Source organism: Octopus sinensis, linkage group LG4 (genome assembly GCF_006345805.1).
Source record: "Octopus sinensis linkage group LG4, ASM634580v1, whole genome shotgun sequence".
In the NCBI taxonomy this organism is placed as follows: domain Eukaryota; kingdom Metazoa; phylum Mollusca; class Cephalopoda; order Octopoda; family Octopodidae; genus Octopus; species Octopus sinensis.
This window is the reverse complement of record NC_043000.1, coordinates 63,794,821-63,819,059: the sequence shown is the minus strand read 5'-3', so window position 1 is coordinate 63,819,059 and position 24,239 is coordinate 63,794,821. Positions and strand designations below refer to the sequence as shown.

General features: G+C 34.4%; 2 protein-coding genes across 5 annotated transcripts in view; both read right to left on the bottom strand.

Moving 5' to 3' along the window:
- The window catches only part of LOC115210187, a 45,126-nt gene extending 29,266 nt beyond the window's left edge, over positions 1 to 15,860 (bottom strand). Inside the window, exons 1-3 of one of the 3 annotated variants that reach the window (XM_029778643.2) lie at positions 15,683 to 15,860; positions 6,392 to 7,012; positions 1,452 to 1,580 (exon numbers count right to left, since the gene is read on the bottom strand). In XM_029778643.2, the coding sequence (XP_029634503.2) occupies positions 1,452 to 1,580; positions 6,392 to 6,952 (690 nt within the window). In that variant the 5' untranslated portion in view covers positions 6,953 to 7,012; positions 15,683 to 15,860. Of the gene's footprint in view, positions 1 to 1,451; positions 1,581 to 6,391; positions 7,013 to 8,262; positions 8,666 to 12,950; positions 13,215 to 15,682 lie in introns of those variants that run through there. The other 2 variants (XM_036502038.1, XM_036502039.1) reach the window with 2 other exon arrangements.
- A 4,995-nt stretch (positions 15,861 to 20,855) lies between these two features.
- The window catches only part of LOC115210456, a 39,788-nt gene continuing 36,404 nt past the window's right edge, over positions 20,856 to 24,239 (bottom strand). For both annotated transcript variants that reach the window (XM_036502041.1, XM_029779059.2), the window contains 2 exons: positions 23,456 to 23,581; positions 20,856 to 21,375 (listed from right to left, as the gene is read on the bottom strand). In XM_036502041.1, the coding sequence (XP_036357934.1) occupies positions 21,104 to 21,375; positions 23,456 to 23,581 (398 nt within the window). In that variant the 3' untranslated portion in view covers positions 20,856 to 21,103. The remainder of the gene's footprint in view (positions 21,376 to 23,455; positions 23,582 to 24,239) is intronic.

The window sequence follows — 24,239 nt, the reverse complement described above, 5'->3', positions numbered from 1 at the left end:
TAATGTAAAAACACTCCGAAGACTTCAAATATATATATATATCCTTCAAATATATGTGGTTAACAAAATTAATAATTTTTTCTAATTTTGGCACAAGGCCAGCAATTTTGAGAAGAGTGGGAAGTCAATTATATTGACATCAGTGTTCAACTGGTACTATTTTATCAACTCCGAAAGGATGAAAGGTAAAGTCAACCATGGTGACATTTGAACTCAGAACATAAAGAGCCAGAAAAAAATACCACCAAGCATTTTTTATATATATAAAGTCTGTGTTTGGTAGCCTTCAACTAACACTATCTCCTCCAAGACCCTGCGGCGCAAGTTGACCAAAATTGAAAGTATGATAGAAGAAGGCTTGCTTATTAATTCAAATCGGACCATGTTAACACCAAAAATTATTTACATAAAAAAGATGCTTTTTTCCTATGAAAATCCCTATTTTTTAATGATTTTTTTACTGCTGTGTCGCCATCTTTCGGTGTATTTCAACCAGAAAAATGTTCACTTAAAGAGAATAACAAGCTACATAATGCAAAATTTTTACTTTTCAAAAATTCCAATTCTAAAGGTTTGAAACAAACCCAAGCAACGTCGGGCGATACAGCTAGTAATCAATAAAATAGAAATAAAATTAAAAAGTTCATTCCTTCTGTGCAGCCTGGTGTAAAATGACCCATGATCTGGTAGTTGGGGATTCATGACATATATTACAAGTACAGTAACACAAGAATGTATTAACAAATTATTACTTGAAATATCTAATCATTATTGTTTTCCTATTGTGATCTAACTGAAAATAGTAATCTAGACATGGCTATGTGGTAAGAAGCTTGTTTCCCAACCACATTGTTCAGGGATAAGTCCCACTGTGTAGCACTTTGAGCTAATGTCTTTCACTATAGCCTCAGGCTATAGTGAGTCATTTTGGTAGACAGAAACTGAAAGAAGCACATTGTATATATATGTGTGTGTGTGCCTTTGTGTCTGTGTTTGTCCCCCATCACTACTTGACAACTGGTGTTGGTGGGTTTACATTACCATAACTTAGTGGTTCAACAAGAGACAGTAGAATAAGTACTAGGCTTAAGAAAAAAAAATTACTGGGATCGATTCATTTGACTAAAAAAACAGTGAGTGCTCTTTAGTTATGTAGAGTATAAGAGGAATGTTAGTCAATTTGATCTTTTGGTTTTGGAGGGTACAACCCCTTCTTCAAGCAAATAGAAAAAAATGCTTTTGAAATAATAACAATGAAATTATATATTGTATATATATTGTATACAGTGCTCAGGTGCACCACAACTTGTCAAAAGTATGTATAAAGCATATGCAGTAATGTACAAATGTCTGGAAAGTGAACAGTGTATGAGTCAGATACATGCTTGCGTGCTTTATTATTTTATAAATTTGCATATTAAAATCCATAAATGAATTAAAAAGTGGCTTACTTTGATAATGTGTAAAGCAGTACCAAACACTGGAGAATTTATGATTAAGTCATTGAAAATATTGCTGAAACACTGCAGTCTCTTTAGAATGTCAGATGTGGTACTGGTTTCTGGGCAATTCTTAAGACTCTGGAGAATTAAATCAACAAACTTGTATTTTTAATGATGAACTGAGAAGTTAGTAAATTAGTAAACAAAATGTGTGTGAATAATGTTGATTTCTTCCATAGAGACAAGGTAAATTTTTGTAAAGCTGAAGAAATACAGGTACAACATCAACTTTCATCCGAAATGATGGAAGATAAAGTCAACCATGGTGATATTTGAACTCACAACATAAAGAGCCAGAAAAAATGCCACTAAGCATTTTTTCCAACATGATAACAATTCAGCCAGTTTGCATCTTCTAACAATAATAAGAGCTAGTGGGACCTATAGAAATTTCATGCCTTATAAATTTTCTAATTTTAATGCATGAATTTTTATCTTCAGGACAATATTTCACTGAATTAAAGGTTCTTATTATAATGAACTAGGCAAAAGACCAAGATTACTGAAAAGTTAGGATTTAGATAACTAATAGTATTAGAAATAATACAATAAATACAGAGAATAATTCAGGAAATGAAAATTTAACTCAGAATATTTAATGAGTTAATAAAATTAGTAAATTCAGGCAATCCCCTTGTACATAATGTTTTTCATAACAATTTTTCATTATCACTTTTTTCGTCTGTTAGTCTGCATAACTTCAACTTCAATATCTATTGGTTTTCAAATTCTAGAAAAGGAGACATATGTGTTCATGGTTTAGCAATGACTGGAGTAAATATATATTTCTACTTTACTAGAAGTCTAATCCTGTGTGTTATCCTATCACTATAAGGGATAGGTAAATGTAGTGGAAATTGGATCCTTTCCATTTTAAATTTAAGTTTGTGCCACTTGGTACCATCCTAATTCTCAGTCTCAAAACTCATTGTCAATTTAAGATAACACTTATTATCAAAGCTCTAACACAGTTCTGATGTTTGAAGACCTCTAGCCTGGTTGCATTGCAAAATCCTTTTTCAAAAGTACAAAAGCATTACAATAACTCCATTTTTCAAACTTTGAATACATTGGTAGCATTCCAGAAGGAGTGAATGAATTCAACATCTCAAAAGGGAACTGTTCAGCTTCCAGCTGTTTCTCACTTATTTTATCTTTACTGAAATGTTTTTGTGAAGAACCTGGAAAGAATATCAGCACTTTTTTGTTGATTGCAAGACAGTGTATGTTTTTAGATGAGAGCACATGATAGCTTCACTTTCTGTTGTATTACTGTATATATGATCAACTATTGAACCTTCAACATACATATAGGGTATCTCTACATAATGATCAGTAAATGACTAGCTTCTTATGGAAGCAATTTCATTTCTAATTTGAAGTAACCAGTCTTCAAAGTCATCCTGTTGTTCAGCAACACACAAATTTGGGATTAGCTGATATTGTTGAGAATGTAACCAAACATCAATAACAATAATTTGTGTGGTCTACAGAAGTATAGGCAAAACCTACCAAATGCCTCCACCAAGTAGGGTGATCTTACTTCTGAAAAGTTGGGAATATCCTGTGGGTATTTATCAATTATATTTAGGGTAATGAAGTTGGAATACATTGCAGGTACTTGTCTCTGTAAGAGACCAATAAATTTGAATATGATGTGAACTGTTCAGCCTCCTGTGTGTAAGATAACAGCAATACCTGTCCAAGCTGCACATAATACTTGATGATTGTTGCCTCTAAAAAGAGATATAAACATATTAAAAAAGTGTTTTACCATATTCTCCAACGCATCAATGTAAAAGAGATTATTTTTAGCAACTGTTCCCTTAGTAATTTCCTCAATAGAATTAATGAGATTACATCCACTGTTTAACTTTGTTTATCAAGTGAGAGATTCAATATTGGGATGAAGGGTTTTTGTTCATTGATTCTTTGTTGAATATGTCATTGAGGTTTTGGTAAACCAATTCTGTCACTTGTTCCATTTTCAATTATAAAAATGTGAATGGCTAATCTTTAAACTGTGCGGGATGTATTCTGTTTCTTCTACTGTGAAAACCTGCATATGAAGGGAAGAGACATGAATATATCTCTACTAGTAAGATAAGATTTTACCTTGTTATATTGGACTTGCAGTTTCATTTTTTTTCTTGAAGTTGTTATTAATAGCAGGAGCAATAATAACATTGTCATCATTGGTTGCTTTTTCTACAGAAGCACAATTGTGTCCTTCGTAAATATATTCTAAAATAAACTTGATATTTTTTACAGGTGAACATATCTCCAGATTAACGTTACTTCAGTACTTTTTCATTAGTAATGTGTTTCACATAGCAACTACCAATGAAATGGATCACATGAACTCAAACTCTGCCTTTGTAACAGAGACTCCAAATACATGTTGCTCCTTTAAATCATTTAGTAACACAGTAAGAAGGGCTTTGTACAATCTAGCTATTAAGTCAGGTGACTTTTCTATGGTTTCATTTCATTTTAGATTGTTTGAAATTTTAGGGCATATTGGATTACAGGTGTACATTAAAAAGAAGTCAAGCTTCTTGAAAGTAATGAGACATGTTACATGACAGCCAATGAATGAATAAAGAAGTAAACTAGTAATCCTAGTTCAAAGTTCTGACCTTTAACTACAAGGTGATCTATCAGTCCACTGTACTGTGCAACTTATAGGTGAGACTGTTTATTTCTTAGAAAATATAAACAGTACTCTTCAACCAAGACATATACATCAACTAAATCATGGTCATCATCATTTAATGTCTGCTCTCCATGCTGTTATGGAAAGCACACAATAATAATTTGGGATATTTTTTTCAGAAATTATTAGCTTCCTCATTATTAACATAAGAATGAAGCTTGAGTTCATTGAGATAAGGCTGCAGAAGGGAAATCACATTTTACCTTTAAAGGCTTATTTCTTAATCTTAAAGCATCACAATGAAGACAGAATTTGTTTATTTCTCTGACATTGTAGGGTTCAACATTAAATTGTTTTTTCTGAAATTTAGGAACACCAAATCATCTCTAAAATTGCTTCTCTAAGCATTTCTCAAATTAAGCAACTGATTTTTTCTTCTGTTTTCTCATTGCATTTGATTGTTTTCTTGAAATTCTTCTTATAATTGTGTCTTCTGTTCTTCATTCATATTATTTCATCAAACTTCTGTCTCTTGATGTTATCACAGATGATCAGCTTGCCAGTCACCATTTTTGTAGTCTCTTCATTTACATATACTCTGACAATCTCATCAGTGAACGTATCTTGTGCATTCATGTTATGTTGCCTCTTCTTTGTCCCAAATTAACTCTTATTCCCTATCTTTTTTTCTTTAATTCTTCTCTTATCTTTCTCCTGTTATTTCAATTTCATTCCATTGTGAAACTTGTTATAATGTTAAGTGAGAATAAAACTTAAGTGCAAAAATTTGTAGAAGTGATAAAAGATAGTGTAAAGTGAGAATAAAATTTGTAGGGTAAAAACTTTGCCTTTTCTGATGATGGACTTGAAACAATGATTGAGAGATAATTGTATTTAAAAGAAATAAAACTTTCAGTCCTTTGCTACGACCTATTTTTAAGGTGGTAAACTACTACACAAAAACCTTAAGTCAATAAAACAATTAATCTGCTGTTTGGAAGGTGACTATAAACTTCTCTATGAAATTTAAAAAAAAAAGTCATGAAACCATTCCCTGTAGTGAATAAAAACAACTCACTGAAACTTAAACTATTTAATTGATATGTTGTTATATTGATATTGTGGCTAAAATTATTATTAGTAAAGCTCCCTTTGATATTTACCACATGCCAGAAATATTACTAACCGATAGCAATTTTGAAGGAGGGGGCAAGTCAGTTACAACAAACCTCAGTACTTGACTAGCATTTTATTTTACTGACTTTAGAAGGATGAAAGACAAAAGTCGACCTTCGTGGGATTTGAACTCATAATGTTAAGAGCCTTAAGAAATTGTGCAATACTCTAACGATTCTCTAAAATTGCCACTTTTTTTGTGATACAATTTTAAAAAAAATTCATTTTTCATTATCATTTTATTCAGAAAGAAAAAGAAATCCATTTTCTGATTAATCATTTAATAACTTGCTCATTAGTTTATTATTGATAATGAGTTTATCATGTTTAGTGGGTGTGTAGTGCTCAGCAAGCACACCCACAATATATACCCCATCAACAAAGATACTCAAAGATGGTGGCAGAAGTCAACAGTGACAGTCACTCTTTTAATGTAGTTCAGTTTATCTGATATCTGGCTTAATGGGGTCCAGTTTAATGAGGGTTCCCTGTACTTAACTATGTGAATGAAATTGCGATTTTTTAGAATGTCAAAGAAACCAAGACAGTCAGATTATGTCAATAAACTTACAGAGGATGTGTAGCATTTTCTATATTTGAGATAAATATATTACATTTAGAAACAGATATACATTCCATCAGAGAAGCAGTCACTAACTTAGAGAGGAAGACAAGACTCTTTCATAACTGGGGTAGATATATTACATTTATTATACATCTGTCATTCAAGAATAGCAGATGATTATCAAATATTTAAGTAAGGGATGCTTAATGTACTATATAGTACAATCTATAGATTCAGTAGGTTTTTCTCTATGCCTTTGCTTCATCAAATGGCAGCAGCAAGAAAATGGATAAAGCTAGAGTTGAACTCAAGGTTTTAGGTGCTTATTAATCTGGTACCTTAACCATGTAGTCAGTTTGCCCTATATTAAGCATTACTGAAATTTTTTTCAGTGGTAAACTTAAATAATACTTTAGTGTATTACTTATATTGCACAGTTTCAAATATTTACATTACAAATAATCAAAGAATAGTGAAATAATTTCTTGTTACCTGTTTCAACTTCTTCAGCAGAGCATCAGCCATCTCCTTACTACTATAGGCTGTTTTTGCCAGTTTTTTAGAATGCCTCAGAAAATTCCGAGATGCATTCATTGAGTTATATTGGTCTTTTTTGGTGACGTCTAACATATGGGTGGGAATAAAACCGAACTTTGTCAAAGGAGACATGAAAATTGGGGGACAGGCTAAATGAGCATCTTTGATATTTTTCAGTGAAGGTGATGCCTTATCAAATTCCGGTGTTTGACTTTGTTTAGTGTCATGGCTAGTAAGTAATTGATCGGAATATTTTTGTTCAATTAAAGGCAAGAATGGTAATTGTTGCTGTTTATTTGTTAAAATGTTGATTTTATTAACTTGATTGTATTGAAAATCTGTTTTTTCATCAATTGCATAGTCTTGTTTCTTACATTGAGAAGAACTCCATGGTTGGTGGTCTTGTTTCCTTTGGACTTTGAATTGATTCAAATGAGAATTAGAGAAAGAAACAGAACGTTTTTTACTAGAATCCTGAATAGAATCAAGAATTAAAGTTAACCGGTGACCTGCCATTTAGATTTAAGATTTGATGGATAATTTGCTTTTAACAGTCCAAATGATTAATAACATTCCCTGAAATAAAAAAAAAATCCATTGTATTTAGTTAAGCATAGTTCATTTCACAAACACATACATGTATATGTGCATAAAAATTTTCCTTATTGACTGATACAAGAGGAGAAATATTCAATTGTAAATCTGAAATATCTGTAACACTTGGGGTAGAAAGGGCTCCTTAGCCGCAGTGAAGGCAATCTGTCTAGGGAGATAACCTTACAATAAATCACTTGGTCCGTAGCTTAGAAATACTGGGTTGACGTCCAGCGGGAACAGCTTTGTTTCATGGAGGAGGAAAGATCTTCTTTAGTACTTGGTTGTACAATGCTTTCCAATGTGTGTAGTAGTGGCGCGCGCACACATTATTAGCCATTTGAAAAGACTATGAAAGTCTCGACCACGGTCGAACAATGATGATGATGAACACTTACTACAAAAATTCAAACACACAAGTTTAAATTTATAATACTGCACTTCAATAGCAGGATAACTTACAGCAATTTAAAAATAAAAACTAAATATATCAAAATGTGTTTAGCCTGGCTGTTTTAGGATTTGGGGAAAAACCTAGATTTAGAGAAGAAATAAAGCAAACCAAAATAATGGTTTTAAACATTACTGTTGTCAAATATAGAACTGTTCATGTTCACTACATTAAATAACCTAATATGACATGGCCATTCAGTTTTAGTGAATGCACAGAGGCAATTTCATTTACACAACTGTTAAATTTTTTTACCAAATTCATTTCTCAAAAAATCTTAAAATATTAATACTTAAAATATTTATACACTTAAAATATTATATTAAATTTTATTAAATCAATTAATATTAACATTAAATAATATTAAAATTTATATTACAAACATTAGCTTAAAAGTTATATTTACAAATACACCACTGTAAAGCAAAAGATCTATCTAAACATCTGAGTTTTGGCAAACTTAAACATTCAGAGTAACTCAGCTCACGGAAAATAAATAGACTATCTTTCATCACAGGAACTTTAAAACTGTAATTTCAAACTTGGAAATACTAAAGTAATTTGTAGGTTAAAAAAAAATAAAGTAAAAGATTTGAAAACTAAGAAACATGCTATTTGTCCCTAGATCAGTTCTGCTTGAACATTATGAAAAGCTATCCAATCAAGATCATACTTTTATTTTATTTTACAGTAATGAATCAAGTGTGTGTGTGTGTGTGGTACAAAATGGGTAACTGGGGCAAAATGAGTAATTTCTGATTTCTCCTTATTTCCTCCCTACCTGTTTGAAACCATTACATTGCAAGTATTGCATCATCATTTTGTACTGTTGCATCATCTTTGGGAGTAAAAATTGGTCAGCATAGTTGTTGAAATTGAGGGAGTTTGAAACAGGTGACAGGTACATTTTTTCTAGAAACTTTTCCTCAAATTTGTCCTGATTGTAATCGAGGTCGCTAATAAAACAACTGGATAATTTTTGGTGCTTAACAATCCAAATTCTTTTCTCTGTTGGATTTCAAGTCAAAATTTTTCCCATACTAATGTCTAATTTGGTAACTTTCAATTTTCTAAAAAGTGGAGCAAAATGAGTAATGACTTATTTCAATAATTTCTTCTTTTTAACTGTATTGTGAGTAAATATACCTGGAAGAGAGCCACTACAGCAGATCATGAAGAAGTTATAAAGAATATTTTACACTGAGTTTTTTTTTTTATTTAGTTGAGTTTCATTAATTTCATATTGTGAGTCATATTACCATAATTCTCTTTTGTTTCACCAAGATAATTAAAATTTTTGTTGCATTTCTAATTTTTCTGATGTCTGAGAGTGTATATTAATGTGTATGAGTCTTTTTTCAAATACAATTCTGGAGAACTGAAGAAGCAAATTTACTCCATCTTGCCCTATTCATTTTGCTCCATCTAAATTTGTGTTTTAAGTCTTCAAAGAGAATGGAGATAATTTTCTCAGATAGTGTTCTGAATATGTTATAATGTTTTTAATGCATTTAAAGAATATCATTTGCTTAGTTGATATACTTTTTGTAAGGTAGTGAACATTTATAAAAAAAAAAAAACTTTTTCTCAAAGCCAAAAATGCAGTAAATGTTACTCATTGTGTCCCACCTCCCTACTAGATTATCAAATATGTCCTTTTCGCTTTTGACAGAGTGTAATTTGAGTTTGTCTGATATTTCTAGTAAAATTATGTATAGTTGGCTGCACAAAACATGTTTCATCATCATCATCATCATCATTTAGCGTCCGTTCTCCATGCTAGCATGGGTTGGACGGTTCAACTGGGGTCTGTGAAGCTGGAAGGCTTCATCAGGCCCAGTCAGATCTGGCAGTGTTTCTACGGCTGGATGCCCTTCCTAACGCCAACCACTCCGTGAGTGTAGTGGGTGCTTTTTACGTGCCACCTGCACAGGTGCCAGACAGAGCTGGCAAACGGCCATGAACGGATGGTGCTTTTACATGTCACCGGCACGGGGCCAGGCGAGGCTGGCAACGGACACGAACGGATGGTGCTTTTACGTGCCACCAACACGGGGGCCAGACAGAGCTGGCAAACGGCCACGAAACGGATGGTGCTTTTACGTGTCACCGGCACGGGGGCCAGGCGAGGCTGGCAACGGGCACGAACGGATGGTGCTTTTACATGCCACCGACATGGGGGCCAGACAGGGCTGGCAAACGGCCACGAACGGATGGTGCTTTTACGTGTCACCGGCACGGGGGCCAGGCGAGGTTGGCAACGGACACGAACGGATGGTGCTTTTACATGTCACCGACATGGGGGCCAGACAGGGCTGGCAAACGGCCACGAACGGATGGTGCTTTTACGTGTCACCGGCATGGGGGCCAGACAGGGCTGGCGAACGGCTACGAACGGATGGTACTTTTACGTGTCACCTGCACGGGGGCCCTGATGTTGATCGACCTCAATTTGGTTTGATCTTGATTTTGACTGTTCTCACTGGTCTTGCCGGGTTTTCTCACGCACAGCATACCTCCAAAGGTCTCGGTCACTGGTCATTTCCTTGGTGAGACCTAAAGTTCGAAGGTCGTGCTTCACTGCTTGACCCAGGTTTTCCTGGGTCTACCTCTTCCACAGGTCCGTCAACTGCCAGGGTGTGGCACTTTCGCACACAACTATCTTCAGCCATTCTCATCACATGACCATACCAGCGCATACGTCTCTCTTGCACACAACAACTGATACTTCTTAGGTTCAACTTTTCTCTCAAGGTACTTACACTCTGTCGATTATGAACACTGACGTTACACATCCATCGGAGCATACTAGCTTCATTTCTTGCGAGCTTACGCAAATCCTCAGCAGTCACAGCCCAAGTTTCACTACCATGTAGCATGGCTGTACGTACACATGCATCATACAGTCTGCCTTTTACTTTGAGCGAGAGGCCTTTTGTCACCAGCAGAGGTAAGAGCTCTCTAAACTTTGCCCAGGCTATTCTTACTCTAGCAGTTATACTCTCAGCACACCCGCCCCCGCTACTGACTTGGTCACCTAGGTAACGGAAACTATCAACTACTTCTAGCTTTTCTCCCTGGAAAGTGACGGAAGTTGGTCTCAGAGCATCTTCAGTGTTAATTGTTCCTGAGCATCTGTCACATACAAAAACCATCTTCCTAGTTAGCCTTCCTTTGACATTGCTGCACCTCTTATGTGTCCATAGCTTACACTTGGTGCATTTTATAGAGTTTCTACCTACACCTTTTCTACAGATCGAGCAGGGCCATCTACCTGAAGGCGTTTGTGATTGGTCTACCTTCCTACTTATTAGGACTTTGGTTTATCTTAGATTATTCTTCCCATCTACACAATACCTATATGTAATTTTAACTCTGACTTGGGTGAATCATTACGTTAAAAACAAACTTTGAGTTGTTACCCTTGCCTTCAGTTGATTTATGCATTGGTTCGACAAATATCAACGTCGCCTCAATATAATGTTGTCTTGATAAATAAAAGTTATAATATTCACTGCAATATATTTGACATTTCTTTTCTCACTGAAAGTAAACTAATCGTTCCTGAGACTTGTTGAGCTCTGCTCAAACTTGGGTTCTTTCACATCAAACACATGCGATATGAAAACGCGTTTGGATACGACACTGGTTTGTCATATAGACAGCTTTTTCTACAAGATTAACTGAATTTAGGGATCTTTTCCTTTTGAATGGCACTTTGTAACATAATTTATAGTTAACTAAACACTTTTAAACTTCGTATACTGATAGAATGTGTTTATAAAACATCATTTTTTCTTGGCTTTATTGAGAAAATTCTATAGGTTGTAAGATATTTCGTCTTTAATTTCGAGTATTTTGACAATTTTAACCAATCGCTGGAATCCATTTAGGTAAATAACATTCTGTGCTTAATGAATATGTCCCTCCTTTAAGAAACAGATTGGGTTTATTTACATTTGTGAAGAAAAAAAGATACCCTTCCCCAACCCCTAACCCTAAATCTAAAATAGATTGAAATGCAATAGATCGATACTAGGGCCATAATTATGGGTGACAATTTCATATGACACCGCTAGAAAAAACTGCCGTTCAAACCGAAAAGATCCCACGCACCTCTCTTCATTTGACACCGCTAGAAAAAAATCCCATTTTCCGTAGCGGTGTTGTATGAAATTATCACCCATAATTATGGCCCTTGTATCGATCTATTGCATTTCAATCTATTTTAGATTTAGGGTTAGGGTTAGGGGTTGGGGAAGGGTATCTTTTTTTCTTCACAAATGTAAATAAACCCAATCTGTTTCTTAAAGGAGGGACATATTCATTATGCACAGAATGTTATTTACCTAAATGGAATCCAGCGATTGGTTAAAATTGCCAAAATGCTCGAAATTAAAGACGAAATATGTTACAACATAGAGAATTTTATCAATAAAGCCAAGAAAAAATGATGTTTTATAAACACATTCTATCAGTATACAAAGTTTAAAAGTGTTTAGTTAACTAGAAATTGTGTTGAAAAGTGCCGTTCAAACCGAAAAGATCCGAATTTAGCATTGAGGCCAATGAAATATCAATCAAATATCAGTATTACTGTTGGATAATGTGAGTCAACAAAAGTCTCTTCGTAGCGGCTCCACCTGCTAGAAATAAAAGACAAACCTCCCACAAATCACAACCCAACTGTCTACAAAAGGATATATCGTAATTCTATGTTCCTAGATTTCATGGTTGGAGAGCTTTTGATCTTACGGTTGCTTGATCAGGGTTTATTTGGGGACTAAATAACAACAATAAATTATACAAGCCAATAAAGAAGCCTTTAGGTGGTCATTCGCCATGTTAGAAATAAAAACCAAATTCTCTGTCAAATCATACTTTACAATTTTATAATGAAAGGAACACATTGGATAGTGAGTTTTAGATGTCTGAAAATAAGATAAGGATAGTCATGACTGAGAAGCTTTTTATCATGAATTTACTAGATCAGAGTTGACCTAGATCAGAGTTAACCTGAAATTGCTCAACAACAGCGAATTGGGCCAGTGAATGTGGATGACTGAAACGCAATACATACACCATAACACTCCTAATATGTGAACAATTTGGCTCTCAGTTGATTGTTCTGTCTCCTTTCAACTTAATTATATATATAACTTTTCAGTTAGAAAATTAGTTGTTAGTCAACATGACATGGATTAAAATCATGTTAGCATTTTAAGATAACAGGGACTAGTTTTAGTTTAAAGTTTAGATGTTGGTTGTATGAAGAGAAATTAACTGGGAAATTATCTACTTAAGAAAATAACTAAACTCTTATGATGTAAATTAACAGTGAAAGATGAACTGTGAATATGAAGTCAAATGATCTGTCACAGTAGGTCAGGAATTAGTTAAGTACAGAAGGATGTACCAGGGCAACTCAAGAGACATGTTTGAAGCAAAAGAATTGAGAAAGTTACTTAAAATATCAATGTATTTACATAAGAGAAATGGTTGCACTGGTAAAGTGCCTTTTCGATGAAAACTTATTTGATTTTTTGGAAAGCAACAATGAAAGGATTTGTAAACAATACTAGGAATAATGTAGTAGATAATTCAGTTAAAAAGGGAGTTCAAGCATCAACGTCATCCATAAGAAATGTTTTACAGCAGATCTGTTCATTTATGTCAGCACTGAAAATCAAGGCAGCAGCAAAATGATGAAGACGACCAGTGTGTGCGTGTGTGTGTGTGTGTGTGTGTGTGCGCGTGTGTTTGTGTGGGGAGGTGATTGTCCTCCAGTTCCACCTAATTTTTATTATATCATTATACAGTTGCAGCCAAAATGTTCAGAACGGCATTGTTTTCGTCAGAAAAGTAGGTATAATTTTTTATCAAAGTTGTTTTATAGTCTATAATTTTCACAGACAATAAATACGATATTATTTGTTATTGCCTGAGATTTTGGTGTAATTTGAGAGGATAATACAAGAGTTATGGATGATTTAGTGATTTACTGCAAAACCCAGGGTGGCCAAAATGATCAGAACAGTTGAAAAAATAACAAAATAATCAAAAATGACAGAGAATACTGTAATTATTTAATATTTAGTGTGAAGCCCTTTAGCTTCAATCACACTTTGACATCTTTGACTGCATGAGGAAATTAAATTTTCAATTTCTTGCTGGGTGATCTTATTCCATTCTTCCTGAAGAGCATTCCATAATTGCTTGGTTGTTTTAGGATTTCTGGCTTTCGAACATTCTCCTAGAATATTCCACACATTTTTAATAGGATTGAGATCTCGGCTTTGAGCAGACCAATCCATAACAATAACCTTTTCAGCCTTGAGGAAGTTCATGACCACCTTAGCCTTGTGACATGGGGCATTGTCCTGCATGAATATGGGTGGTCGCTTAGTTGAATTTCTGAGCACAGGCAAGACATGATCTTTTACAAGTTGTTTATAAACTCCCGCATTTACCTTTCCATGTTATCACACCAAAGGGCCCACACCATCTCCAGATATCATCCCCAAATCATGACACTTCCTCCACCGAATTTAACACTAGTCTTAAGGCATTTAGGCGACAATCTTTTACCTATTTTTCGACGAACGTACCTTTTCCCATCTGAGCCAAATAACATAAACTTAGATTCATCACTGAAATGCACCGTTTGCCATTTTTCTTGAGACCACAACACATGTTCGGTTACAAAGGTAAGACAACACTTTTTATTCTTGGAGCTGATCAGTGGCTTCACTGCAGGTGCTCTTGCTTGTAGGTCATATTCAACTAAACGACGAGACACAGTTTTTCGAGATAAAGTTTTCTTCAGTACAATGCTCATTTCCCGAGAAACAGCAGCAGCAGTTTTGAATCTGTCCTTTTTAACCAAATTTACCATAGCACGATCTTCTCTCTTGGTCGTTTTTCTTGGCCTACCTGTAGACTTTCTTGCTTCACACGAACCACAATCATCGTAGACCTTAAGAATACTGTGAACAACATTTTTTGACTTGTTAACAATCTTTGCAATAGACCCAATACTTAAATTATCCTTCTTTCGAAGCTTAATAATCAGCTGACGAATTGGTAACGGAGTAAGTGGCATTATATTAACAAAGTACACTGCAGATATTCTTACTAATGTTAAGTAAACCAACCGTCACATAAACAAATTCAAAACATTAGAGCTCGCCGGTTAAATATACTAAAACACGGAGTAAAAGCAACCGTTCTGATCATTTTGGCCGCCATGGGTTTTGCAGTAAATCACTAAATTATCCATAACTTTTGTATTATCCTCTCAAATTACACCAAAATCTCAGACAATAACAAATAATATCGTATTTATTGTCTGTGAAAATTATAGAATATAAAACAACTTTGATAAAAAATTATACCTACTTTTCTGACGAAAACAATGCCATTCTGAACATTTTGGCCGCAACAGTAGCTAATGGTGGGTCCTGAGGCCCTCAACGCTTTTTGGCTGGGACTGGCGTACTACACGAAGCATAAAACATCAATCTTCAGCTTTTGTAAAATAGAGGGACCCATTGACAATTCTCTAAACGGGTCCCGTACTTCCTAGCTCGAGTATGTGCGCGGGGCCCTGTTTTGGTGCGAGGTACAATTTAAACAAATTTGCATAATTGGCTTAAATCCGGCCCTGAAGATGACAATGATGAGTCTTAAGATATGAAGAGACTAAATGAAGGAAAAAGTTCAATAAACAATGGAATTAAAATTTTTGTTGAACACCCAAATATTTGTCTTGAAAACTCAACGAAAACTATGCCTTAAACTTGACTGCGTTGTTTAACAAGCAGAAAAACCTAGTCATAATATTGTGCGAAAATTATACTTAGTGAGTGACTGAGTGGTGGTGGGCTTAGAAATTATCAGAAATTCATTTTGTAGAGTTCATTCGCTGATAGAAGTTATTCCCATTAACTTTAGTTAAATGGTAACTTGGAGGCGTTGCTTTAATAGTTTCTCTTTCAAGTAAATCTTTTCTCAAACAGAATGTTCCATACACTAAACACTATATATTTGCAATAGACCAAAGAAAATTCTAATCTTGTTTTTCTAATGAGAATTGTTGCTTTCCCTATATATTTAAACCACGTTCACAGAAGAGACTTAACTTATAACTTAAAAGATTTGATGTTAAAAAGTGCTCTTTCAGAACATCCGTCCATACATACGTTTTAAAGTTTAGTTACTGTCCTCGTTTCCTTTCTCTTGTAACAAAGTGATATAGTGTTCTAACAGAACAGATGTTAAAGATGTGTATATAAAAAAGAAGAAATAGAAGAGTCACTACGTTAAGGAACTAAAAAGACGTATTTCACATTTCAAAGAAAATAATTAACGGTAAAGTGGTTGTCAGTTTGTTTCCAGGGAAACCGTGATTCAAGGGACGTAACTGCTTACTCATTAGCTATTCCATTAATGGAATATTTTCTTAGACCCAAATGAATAAAGTAATATATCATTCAATCGAGCGGTCCATAACATTTATATACCCACTTCACCAGACAAATTTAGCTTATCAAATTAATATGGTGTTACAAATGCAGTATAAAATATAAAAGCTTTACATTTAAGTTGTACACATACACAGTGATACTCAACCCAGAATCACATAGCTATGAAACAAACTTTTTTTAAACTATACTGCCATGCCAGCACCAAAATTTTAAATGGCTTTATTAATATTATTATTACTTGTTAATTTTTTTTAGAGCTGTAGCTCAGTAGTGGGAGCTACTATCCTTAATTCAGTGGGATTTAGTGAAACTGTGTTCAAGTCTAGCTATATGAAGTTTTCTCTGAAGATAGAATATAGTATATTAAGATTTGGTAAAATTTTACCAGGGTAGACATACAATAGCAGAATAGTATTACAGCTATATTATATCTTCCATTTTGTTCCATAGTTAAGATAGTTTCCTTCTTGACTTAGAGTGAAAAATAATAGATAACAATTTTCAAGATAGAAAAGGTGACAAATGTATAACAAGCTTTCAAAGATGTCTCTTAAGACTGCACATTCAAAATACTATGTGAACTATTATACCATCAAAAGAATCATATGTTTCAAAAAAGAAAAAAGAAAAACTAAAAAAACAAAAAAGAATATCATTTTTTATAAACTTCCAACCGTTGCAGTTTTCAAAATAATCATGAACTTTCATGGGTGCTGCTAGCATTTATAAATACTCAGTCCATGCCATTTGCTCTTTAAGATGGCAGGATGTAATTTAAGGGAGATGTTGCTGTTATGTCTAGAAGGTAGAGTGATTTCATAGAAGTTATTTCATTGGCTCATTTGTATTTGTAGGTAGTAATAGCTGCCTATATAGGTGAGGAAGGTGAACTCAAGTCAAAACCGGATAGTTGCAGTTCCTCTGCATTTATTATTGGGAGTTATTATTGTGGGTTTATCTGAAGTTATTTTAACCATTGAATACTTCTGTTACATGGAAGTATTTCTTGTTGAAAACCATTAAGGTTTAAGTTGCATTTATATCTTAACTCAATATACTGTTGTCTTAGTTTTATCTATTTTCATATTCTGTCTAGAACAAAAATTCAAAGAAATATACAACAGAATCTTAAAGGTTGACTGAAACTTCTAACATCCACCTGAAATAATAATAATAATAAAACATAATATCAGTATTGAAACACATACACAATACTACTCTGCCCACCACCCATCATTTGAGGGGCCTAGTCTTGCAAGTTACTTGGTTGACCTCACTACTGCCAGTATCACAAAAAAAAAAAAAAATCGCCCAATACACACTGTAAAGTGGTTGGTATTAGGAAGGGGATCAATTTGTGGAAGCCATGCCAAAGCAGACACGGGAGTCTGGCACAGTCCTGTGGGTTGCCAGTCCCTTTGAACTGGCCAACCCATGCCAGCATGGAAAATGGCTGTTAATTAGCAATTATAATGTTGTTCATGATGATAATTTAATCAAATTTATTCCACTTCTCAGTAATGCAAATGAACTGAATCAAAATAGTGAAATGTAATACTGATGCAGTAACGACCATATTTTCTTCAGTACATTTCATAATCCATAGAGTTCATCAATGGGTCATTAACTTTACTGTCAGAATGTAATCACTTGCCCTTAACTACTATCACATGGCCTACTTGGATGCCCTTATTATTGCAGACATTTGGGCCAAGTCTCTGGTCTGAGGATGACTCCCTTCCATTGAGTCATGAAGGTCTTGGAAAACGATCATGATGCAAACTTTTCTTCTTTAAAACAATAATGACAAATTGTTATCACGAAGAAAAGTAAGAAATCAAACTTGATGATTTGAGTTATTTGTTGTAAGACATTCATTTTTAAAAGAGAGAAGATCTATTATGTTAATCTAAAAGCAAATACTCATGCAATCTCAAGACTTATTTTGGATTGCAGATAATAAGTCTGGTACATATTACATTGCTCCATAATTATTAAATTGCTAAATCTTTGATACAACTCTGGATTTAGACTAGTGTAAACACACATATACCTATAATATTACATATATATATGTATTCGATCATCTTGTCACACACGCACACACACACACATATTATCATTTATTTATAGACTATATCTCTGTCTTTGATTTGCAATTGTAGAAAGATTAACTCTGTATTGAGTACTTAACTGAATGCAATCTTCCTTGTTTTTAATAAAGAGAATGTTTGAAATAAATGAAGCTAGTATGCTCTGCTAGATGTGCAATGTTAGTATGCATGTACAACAGTGTGTAAGCACCTTGAGAAAAAAATTGGGTATGAGGCATCAGATGTAGTGTGCAAGAGAGAAGACTGTGCTGGTATGGTCATGTGGTGTATATGAATGAGGAAAGCTGTGTAAAGAAGTGCCAATCTCTAACTGTGGAGGTTTCCTGCAGAAAGGCAGACTCAGAAGGACTTGGGATGAGGTAGTGAGATATGGTTTTCAGATGTTGAGTTTCGTGGAGGTGATGACAAGTAACTGAGACTTTTGGTAATTTTCTGTACTTGAGAAGATACATCAAACTAAGTGAAATCATAGTTGTGACCAGTGCAGGTGATGTGTAAAAGGCACCCATACCAGTGACACATAAAAGGCACCTGTGTTGGTGACATGTCAAAGACACTCAGTACACTCTGTGGAGTGGTTGGTGTTAGGAAAGGATTTCAGCCATAGAAACCAAGCAAAAACAGACTGGAGCTACATTCAAACCATTGTATCCATGCCAGCATGGAAAACATATGCTAAATGATGATGATCATGAGTACCTGGAAGTAATATACATATACATATATATATAGAGGTCAAAGCCACTTCAGTTAGTGTGTTTAATTTGTTCATTGAACACTGTCATGAATTCCCCCTAAATCACAAAATAAGTGGGTGGGAAAATGTGCCCTGTTTTTCATATCCTGGCAGCAACACTGAAGCTGGAAGCAGGATAATAATCTAATTCTACACTCTATCACATTCAAGAATATAAATGTTTTTAAGCACACACTCATGGAGTCAAAAAGAAACGCTATCTTTCACCCGGTACTGTTATTCACACAGTGCTCTCTCTCCCTAGTGTGAAGCTTCCTATCTTGGACATGTGAGCAAGCACACAAAAGCCAAACACCACATTGCAGGAACCGTGAAGCACACAGTTCTATACAAGGATTTTTGTATTTATTTCATAAATTAGGGGATGGCTACTGACTTTAAGCTTAAAGATTATATAATGTACAAGTATAAAGAAAGAATTAAAGAAAAAAGGACTCATTATATTGAATGTTATCGAAAATATCAAGTGGAAATAGGGGGTGCTGCCACTGGTCTCAAAGCAAAATTGTTACAGTATTAGTTACAATGCTGTGCGGAATTTATTTGAGCTCTCTGCACTCTGAGTTCAAATCTCACCAAAGCCAACTTTGCTTTTTATCTTTGGGGCAAGGGGTCGATAAATAAAATACTAGTCATGTACTGTGGCTAATTCTTCTTTCTTTTCTCTCACGTTTTTAAAATCAACTATAGCTGACATGATGATGTCTTGTAAAAAACATTAAAGAAAAGCCAAGGGAGACCATCTTTGTATTCTACAAAAATTCTATGACGAGATCTATGTGATTGTTGTGTTACATCACCAGACATCTTTAATCAATCAGATGGCACAAGAGAGCTGATGTCTCCCAGGTTTCTTCAAGCAATGAAACTATGGCTAAGAATCCCAAGTAAGTATTCTTAGTACTGCTTGCACATTAAGGATGAATGAAAAAGTAAATCCCAACAACAATATTTCTATGAGAAGCAGTGACAATCAGATATTATTAACTTTGAAAGACATAATGGCAGAACACTGTTACAGAAATCCTATAATCAACAGGATATGAAGCATGTCTGTTATTATGCTTATCAGAAGCTGACAAAAGAAGAAAATTGAAAAGAAACATTTGTCAAAGCTAAAAACCATATACTTGGCAGACGAACAACAGTAGTAGCAGTGAGAAGAGGTAACCATGGATCTCCCTTACAACAAGACATCTATCCAATCATACTTGAATCTCTCATCACCTGACATCAAGCCACCTCCCTCAATACAACTCCCCCCACTTCAGTTGAGGGTTTTATTTTGCAAGAAAGATACTAAAGCTGATCCCAAGTAAAAAGCACCCAGTACACTCTATAAAATGGTTGACATTAGGAAGGATATCTAGTTGCAGAAACCATGTCAGATCAGAACTTGATGCAGTCCTCTGATTTGCCAGCTCCTATTAAAACGTCCAACCTATGACAGAATGCAAAATAGACATTAAATGATGATGATGATGTAAGTTACATTATATTAAAATATAATCAACTTCAACCACTCACACACCTGAAGTATTTGTAATTGTAAATAAAGTAAATAACATGATAATTGGCTTTATTACTTAACTAGAAATATCGCCCAGCATTGCTCAGGTTTGTTTCGACCCTTTAGAATTGGAATTTTTGAAAAGTAAAAATTTTACATTATGTAGCTTGTTATTCTCTTTAAGTGAACATTTTTCTGGTTGAAATACACTGAAAAATGGCGACACAGCAATAAAAAAATCGTAAAAAAAAAAGGGATTTTCATAGAAAAAAAGCACCTTTTGATGTAAATAAATTTTGGTGTTAACATGGTCCAATTTGAAGTTTTTCTTCTACAGAAGGAAGAGCAAGCCTTCTTCTATCACACTCTCAATTTTGGTCAACTTGCACCGCAGGGTCTCGGAGGAGATAGTGTTAGTTGAAGGCTACCAAACCTGCCATACGCAGACAACTTCAGCTTTATATATAGAGAGATTGTGAACTCTAAAGACATAAGATGAACACCATATCGATATATGTAAAGAATATATATTTATTAATAATATGGTAAATACCTATAATATATCTTCAGTTGATTCAATGTACATAATACAAATAAAGGTATATAAGGATGAAACAGCAAAAGCTTCAACCTGCATAGTTCCCCGATGTTTTTGTTATTCCAAAGAGTTTCATTGAAGTGAATCTTGAAAAGCAACATTTATAAAAAAAACCAACAGTCTCAATAACTGGTTTACATAATCAAATTTATAAATTCTAGAATCGATTAATTGCTGGTTTGATAAAGTTGTCTTTATATTCACTTTTGTAACTTAGAATAGGCTCCAAGCCAGCAGCCAACTGGGCAGCTTTTAAGGCTTCCTCTTTACTTAGAGGTTTTGTTTCTTGTTGGTATGCCCTTAATGACTCATCAGTCTTTTTCAAAATTTTGCTGTAGGCTGATTCACTTGTATCATTGCAAAAAATAGGTAAAGGATCATGGAGCTCAACTGTTTCTTGAGGATAAAGACTGTCGATGGTGAGATAACCTGTTCCAAAATAAAACAATACAAACATTTATTACATTTACATCTTGTATCCTCATTATTATTGTTAGTATTGTTTATATTAAACAGATGGTTTAATAAGTCAACCATAATTAAACTCCTTATTAAATAACTGCTGGTTTCCCAGACATAAGTCAAGTGGTTACTCCAGCACAATAATAGCAAGAGTAAGGGACGGAAAGAGACGATTTGGCACAAATGATTGGATTTGGAGCCTGCTTTGGTGAAAATAGTCTTTAGCACTGGAAGTAAACATATATATGCACATGTGTGTGCAGAAATATACACATACATGCAGGCATACTTACATACATACATAGAGAGAGGGGGAGGGAGAGAGAGAGAGAGGAAAGAGAGAGAAAGAGAGATGTCATTACAATTTATTAGCTGAATGCAACTGACATAAACAGATAGAGAGAGAGGAATAAAGGAAAGAGAGATAGACAGACAAAGAGAAAGAAGAGAGGGAGAGAGAGAACAAAAGAAATATTAAAATGTCTCATGTCAAATAAGTCAGCATTGAATCAGTGATGCCAAATAAGCAGCACCAAGATGGCAGTACCAATGTGGAAGAAATTCAAGGAACTGGTACTTTTTTTTTAGCACTAAAAGTTTTTTTTTTTCTATGTGAGAAGCACACCATCTGAAACATGTGAAGAGAGTGATGCTGCATGGAACTGAGATAAGGGAATTGAATATGAGAAATCTGCAGAGACTGAAGAGAAATAAGATGACCATGTTCCATTGGGTGTGTAAGGTTTGCACAAAAAGTGGGACATGATTAAGCTGCAAAGATGGTTAGGCATCAGTAGGAAGGACAACTGTATGGTATGGAGATGTGTAAACTGATAATGAATGCTGAATAGAATCAACTGCTGTCAAATGCAAGAGATGTAAAGAGGTCAAATATCTAGAGGCTGTGTTTCCCAGATGAGATAACAGTTTGTGACTACTGGTAATATACCGTACAAAGGGTGTGACTAACCCTGGCCAAATAGAAAATGTATGGTAAAACTTCAGTCATACTCAGAGTCATTATTATGTGTTTCATGTTTGAATTTCAGTGGTTTGTTCTTGAGTTGATATTACAAAGTTGAACTTTAGTATGTAAAATATACTTGCTGGCTGATAATTTCCACTGGTTTTGTTTTTGTTTACATTCAACTGGCCTTGAATGAGCTGATTTGTGATTAGAGGCTATTTTTCAGTGTCTTCCTCCTTTTTAAAATGGTAGGATGTGATATGAGGGAGATTTTACTTATATTTCTAAAATACTGAAAAACCATATAGAGATGTTTCATCATTGGCTCAGTGGTCTGGTTAAGTTTTGTAGAGGTTAAGATCTCCAGATAAGCATAAATAGGACAAGTTGAAAAGAAAAACAGGTTGAGAGGAAGATGCACCAGATAAATCAGATGAAAAAGGAACAACTTACTAAAAAGATCACTTGCTTTTCACTTTTACTTTTGTGGAAAGATAATGTGGGTGAAGATATTTAGTCAAAAAATCAAGAGTTCTTACAGACATCCTAGTGATTAGTATGAAGTTATTTGTCAACACTACACTCCAACTTTTGTACTATAGATCTACGGTCTTCTCCATCCCTTTCTTATCTATACTACTATAGTGGCCCCTTCACCTTGAAACTGGATGATCCCATACCACCTCCATACAAATATTTCCAACTTGTCTCTCCTCTTGTCACCAATATTCTTCAAGCTCTGCACCAACGTCTTAGCCTGGTCCTTACTCCTTAGAACATTATCCTTCCCAGCTCAGGAACTCCCTCTTGCAGGAATTCTCCCATGACCTATGAAATTGAGTGCCAGTGAAATTAATTGGTTCAACAGTGAAGCCTTCCTTTTTTATTTTTAAAACTGAATACAATTTTTAATTTATTATCAAAAAGAATATGAAAACTGACAAATTTCCTTTTTAACACTTAGCATTTTTTTTTGAAAACATCAATTACGTTATACCACCTCAATTTGGATGTTATTAGAAATTATTCATAAAAATTGATGGAAACATTTATTAGCGTGTTATATATTCTTTTACTTGCCTCTTGTGGTCAATTCCGGAAGTAGAGCTGCTCCAGTTCTAAGTTTTGTTCCTAGTACACCTGTTGGTTTCTCAACAGCACGGTTAATCTTTTCAATGGGATTTATTTGTTTAACGGCACCAGGTGCTGTGAAATTAAAAACAAAAATACATTGATAAGATTACTATTGAGACAACGGTACATTAAAGTACATTTCAAATGTTTGTACTTTGAACTTACCAAACCCATGGATAATATAAGAATTTTCAAATTACTTAGCATCATAATTTTTCTTTTTATCTAATTTTTCACTTTTCTTTTCACGTGTGGTTTAAACTGCCATAAATGGCTTTCAGTGGCTTAGCAGAGGAAAACCATGACATTTTTTTTTGAGGGGTTCTAATATTGGTGGAACAAAAGAAGGAAGTTACTGTCAGACTGATGAGCTGGTCTGAATGTTTGCAACAGAATGAACTCTGCTAATGGCACACATGTTAAATAATAATTATTCATCTATGTAGTATAACCAAGATAAATTACAATCGAAAGCTAAGTTTCCTAGATACAAGGACCTCATTGGTTCTTGCTTTCAGTCAGAATTAAGCTGAGTTAACAGAGTTTAGAAAAAAGATCAGCAGGTCTTTAACTCAGGTTAGAATTCTAGTTTAAGAACTGGTTAATTAACATATTTTATGTTATGATGAAATACTGTTTATCCAAATGGTCGAGTTGGTTCTATATAGCTAACAGATTACCAACACCTAAAGGATTTGTTTCGAATAATCTGAAAAACTGGGATTATTAT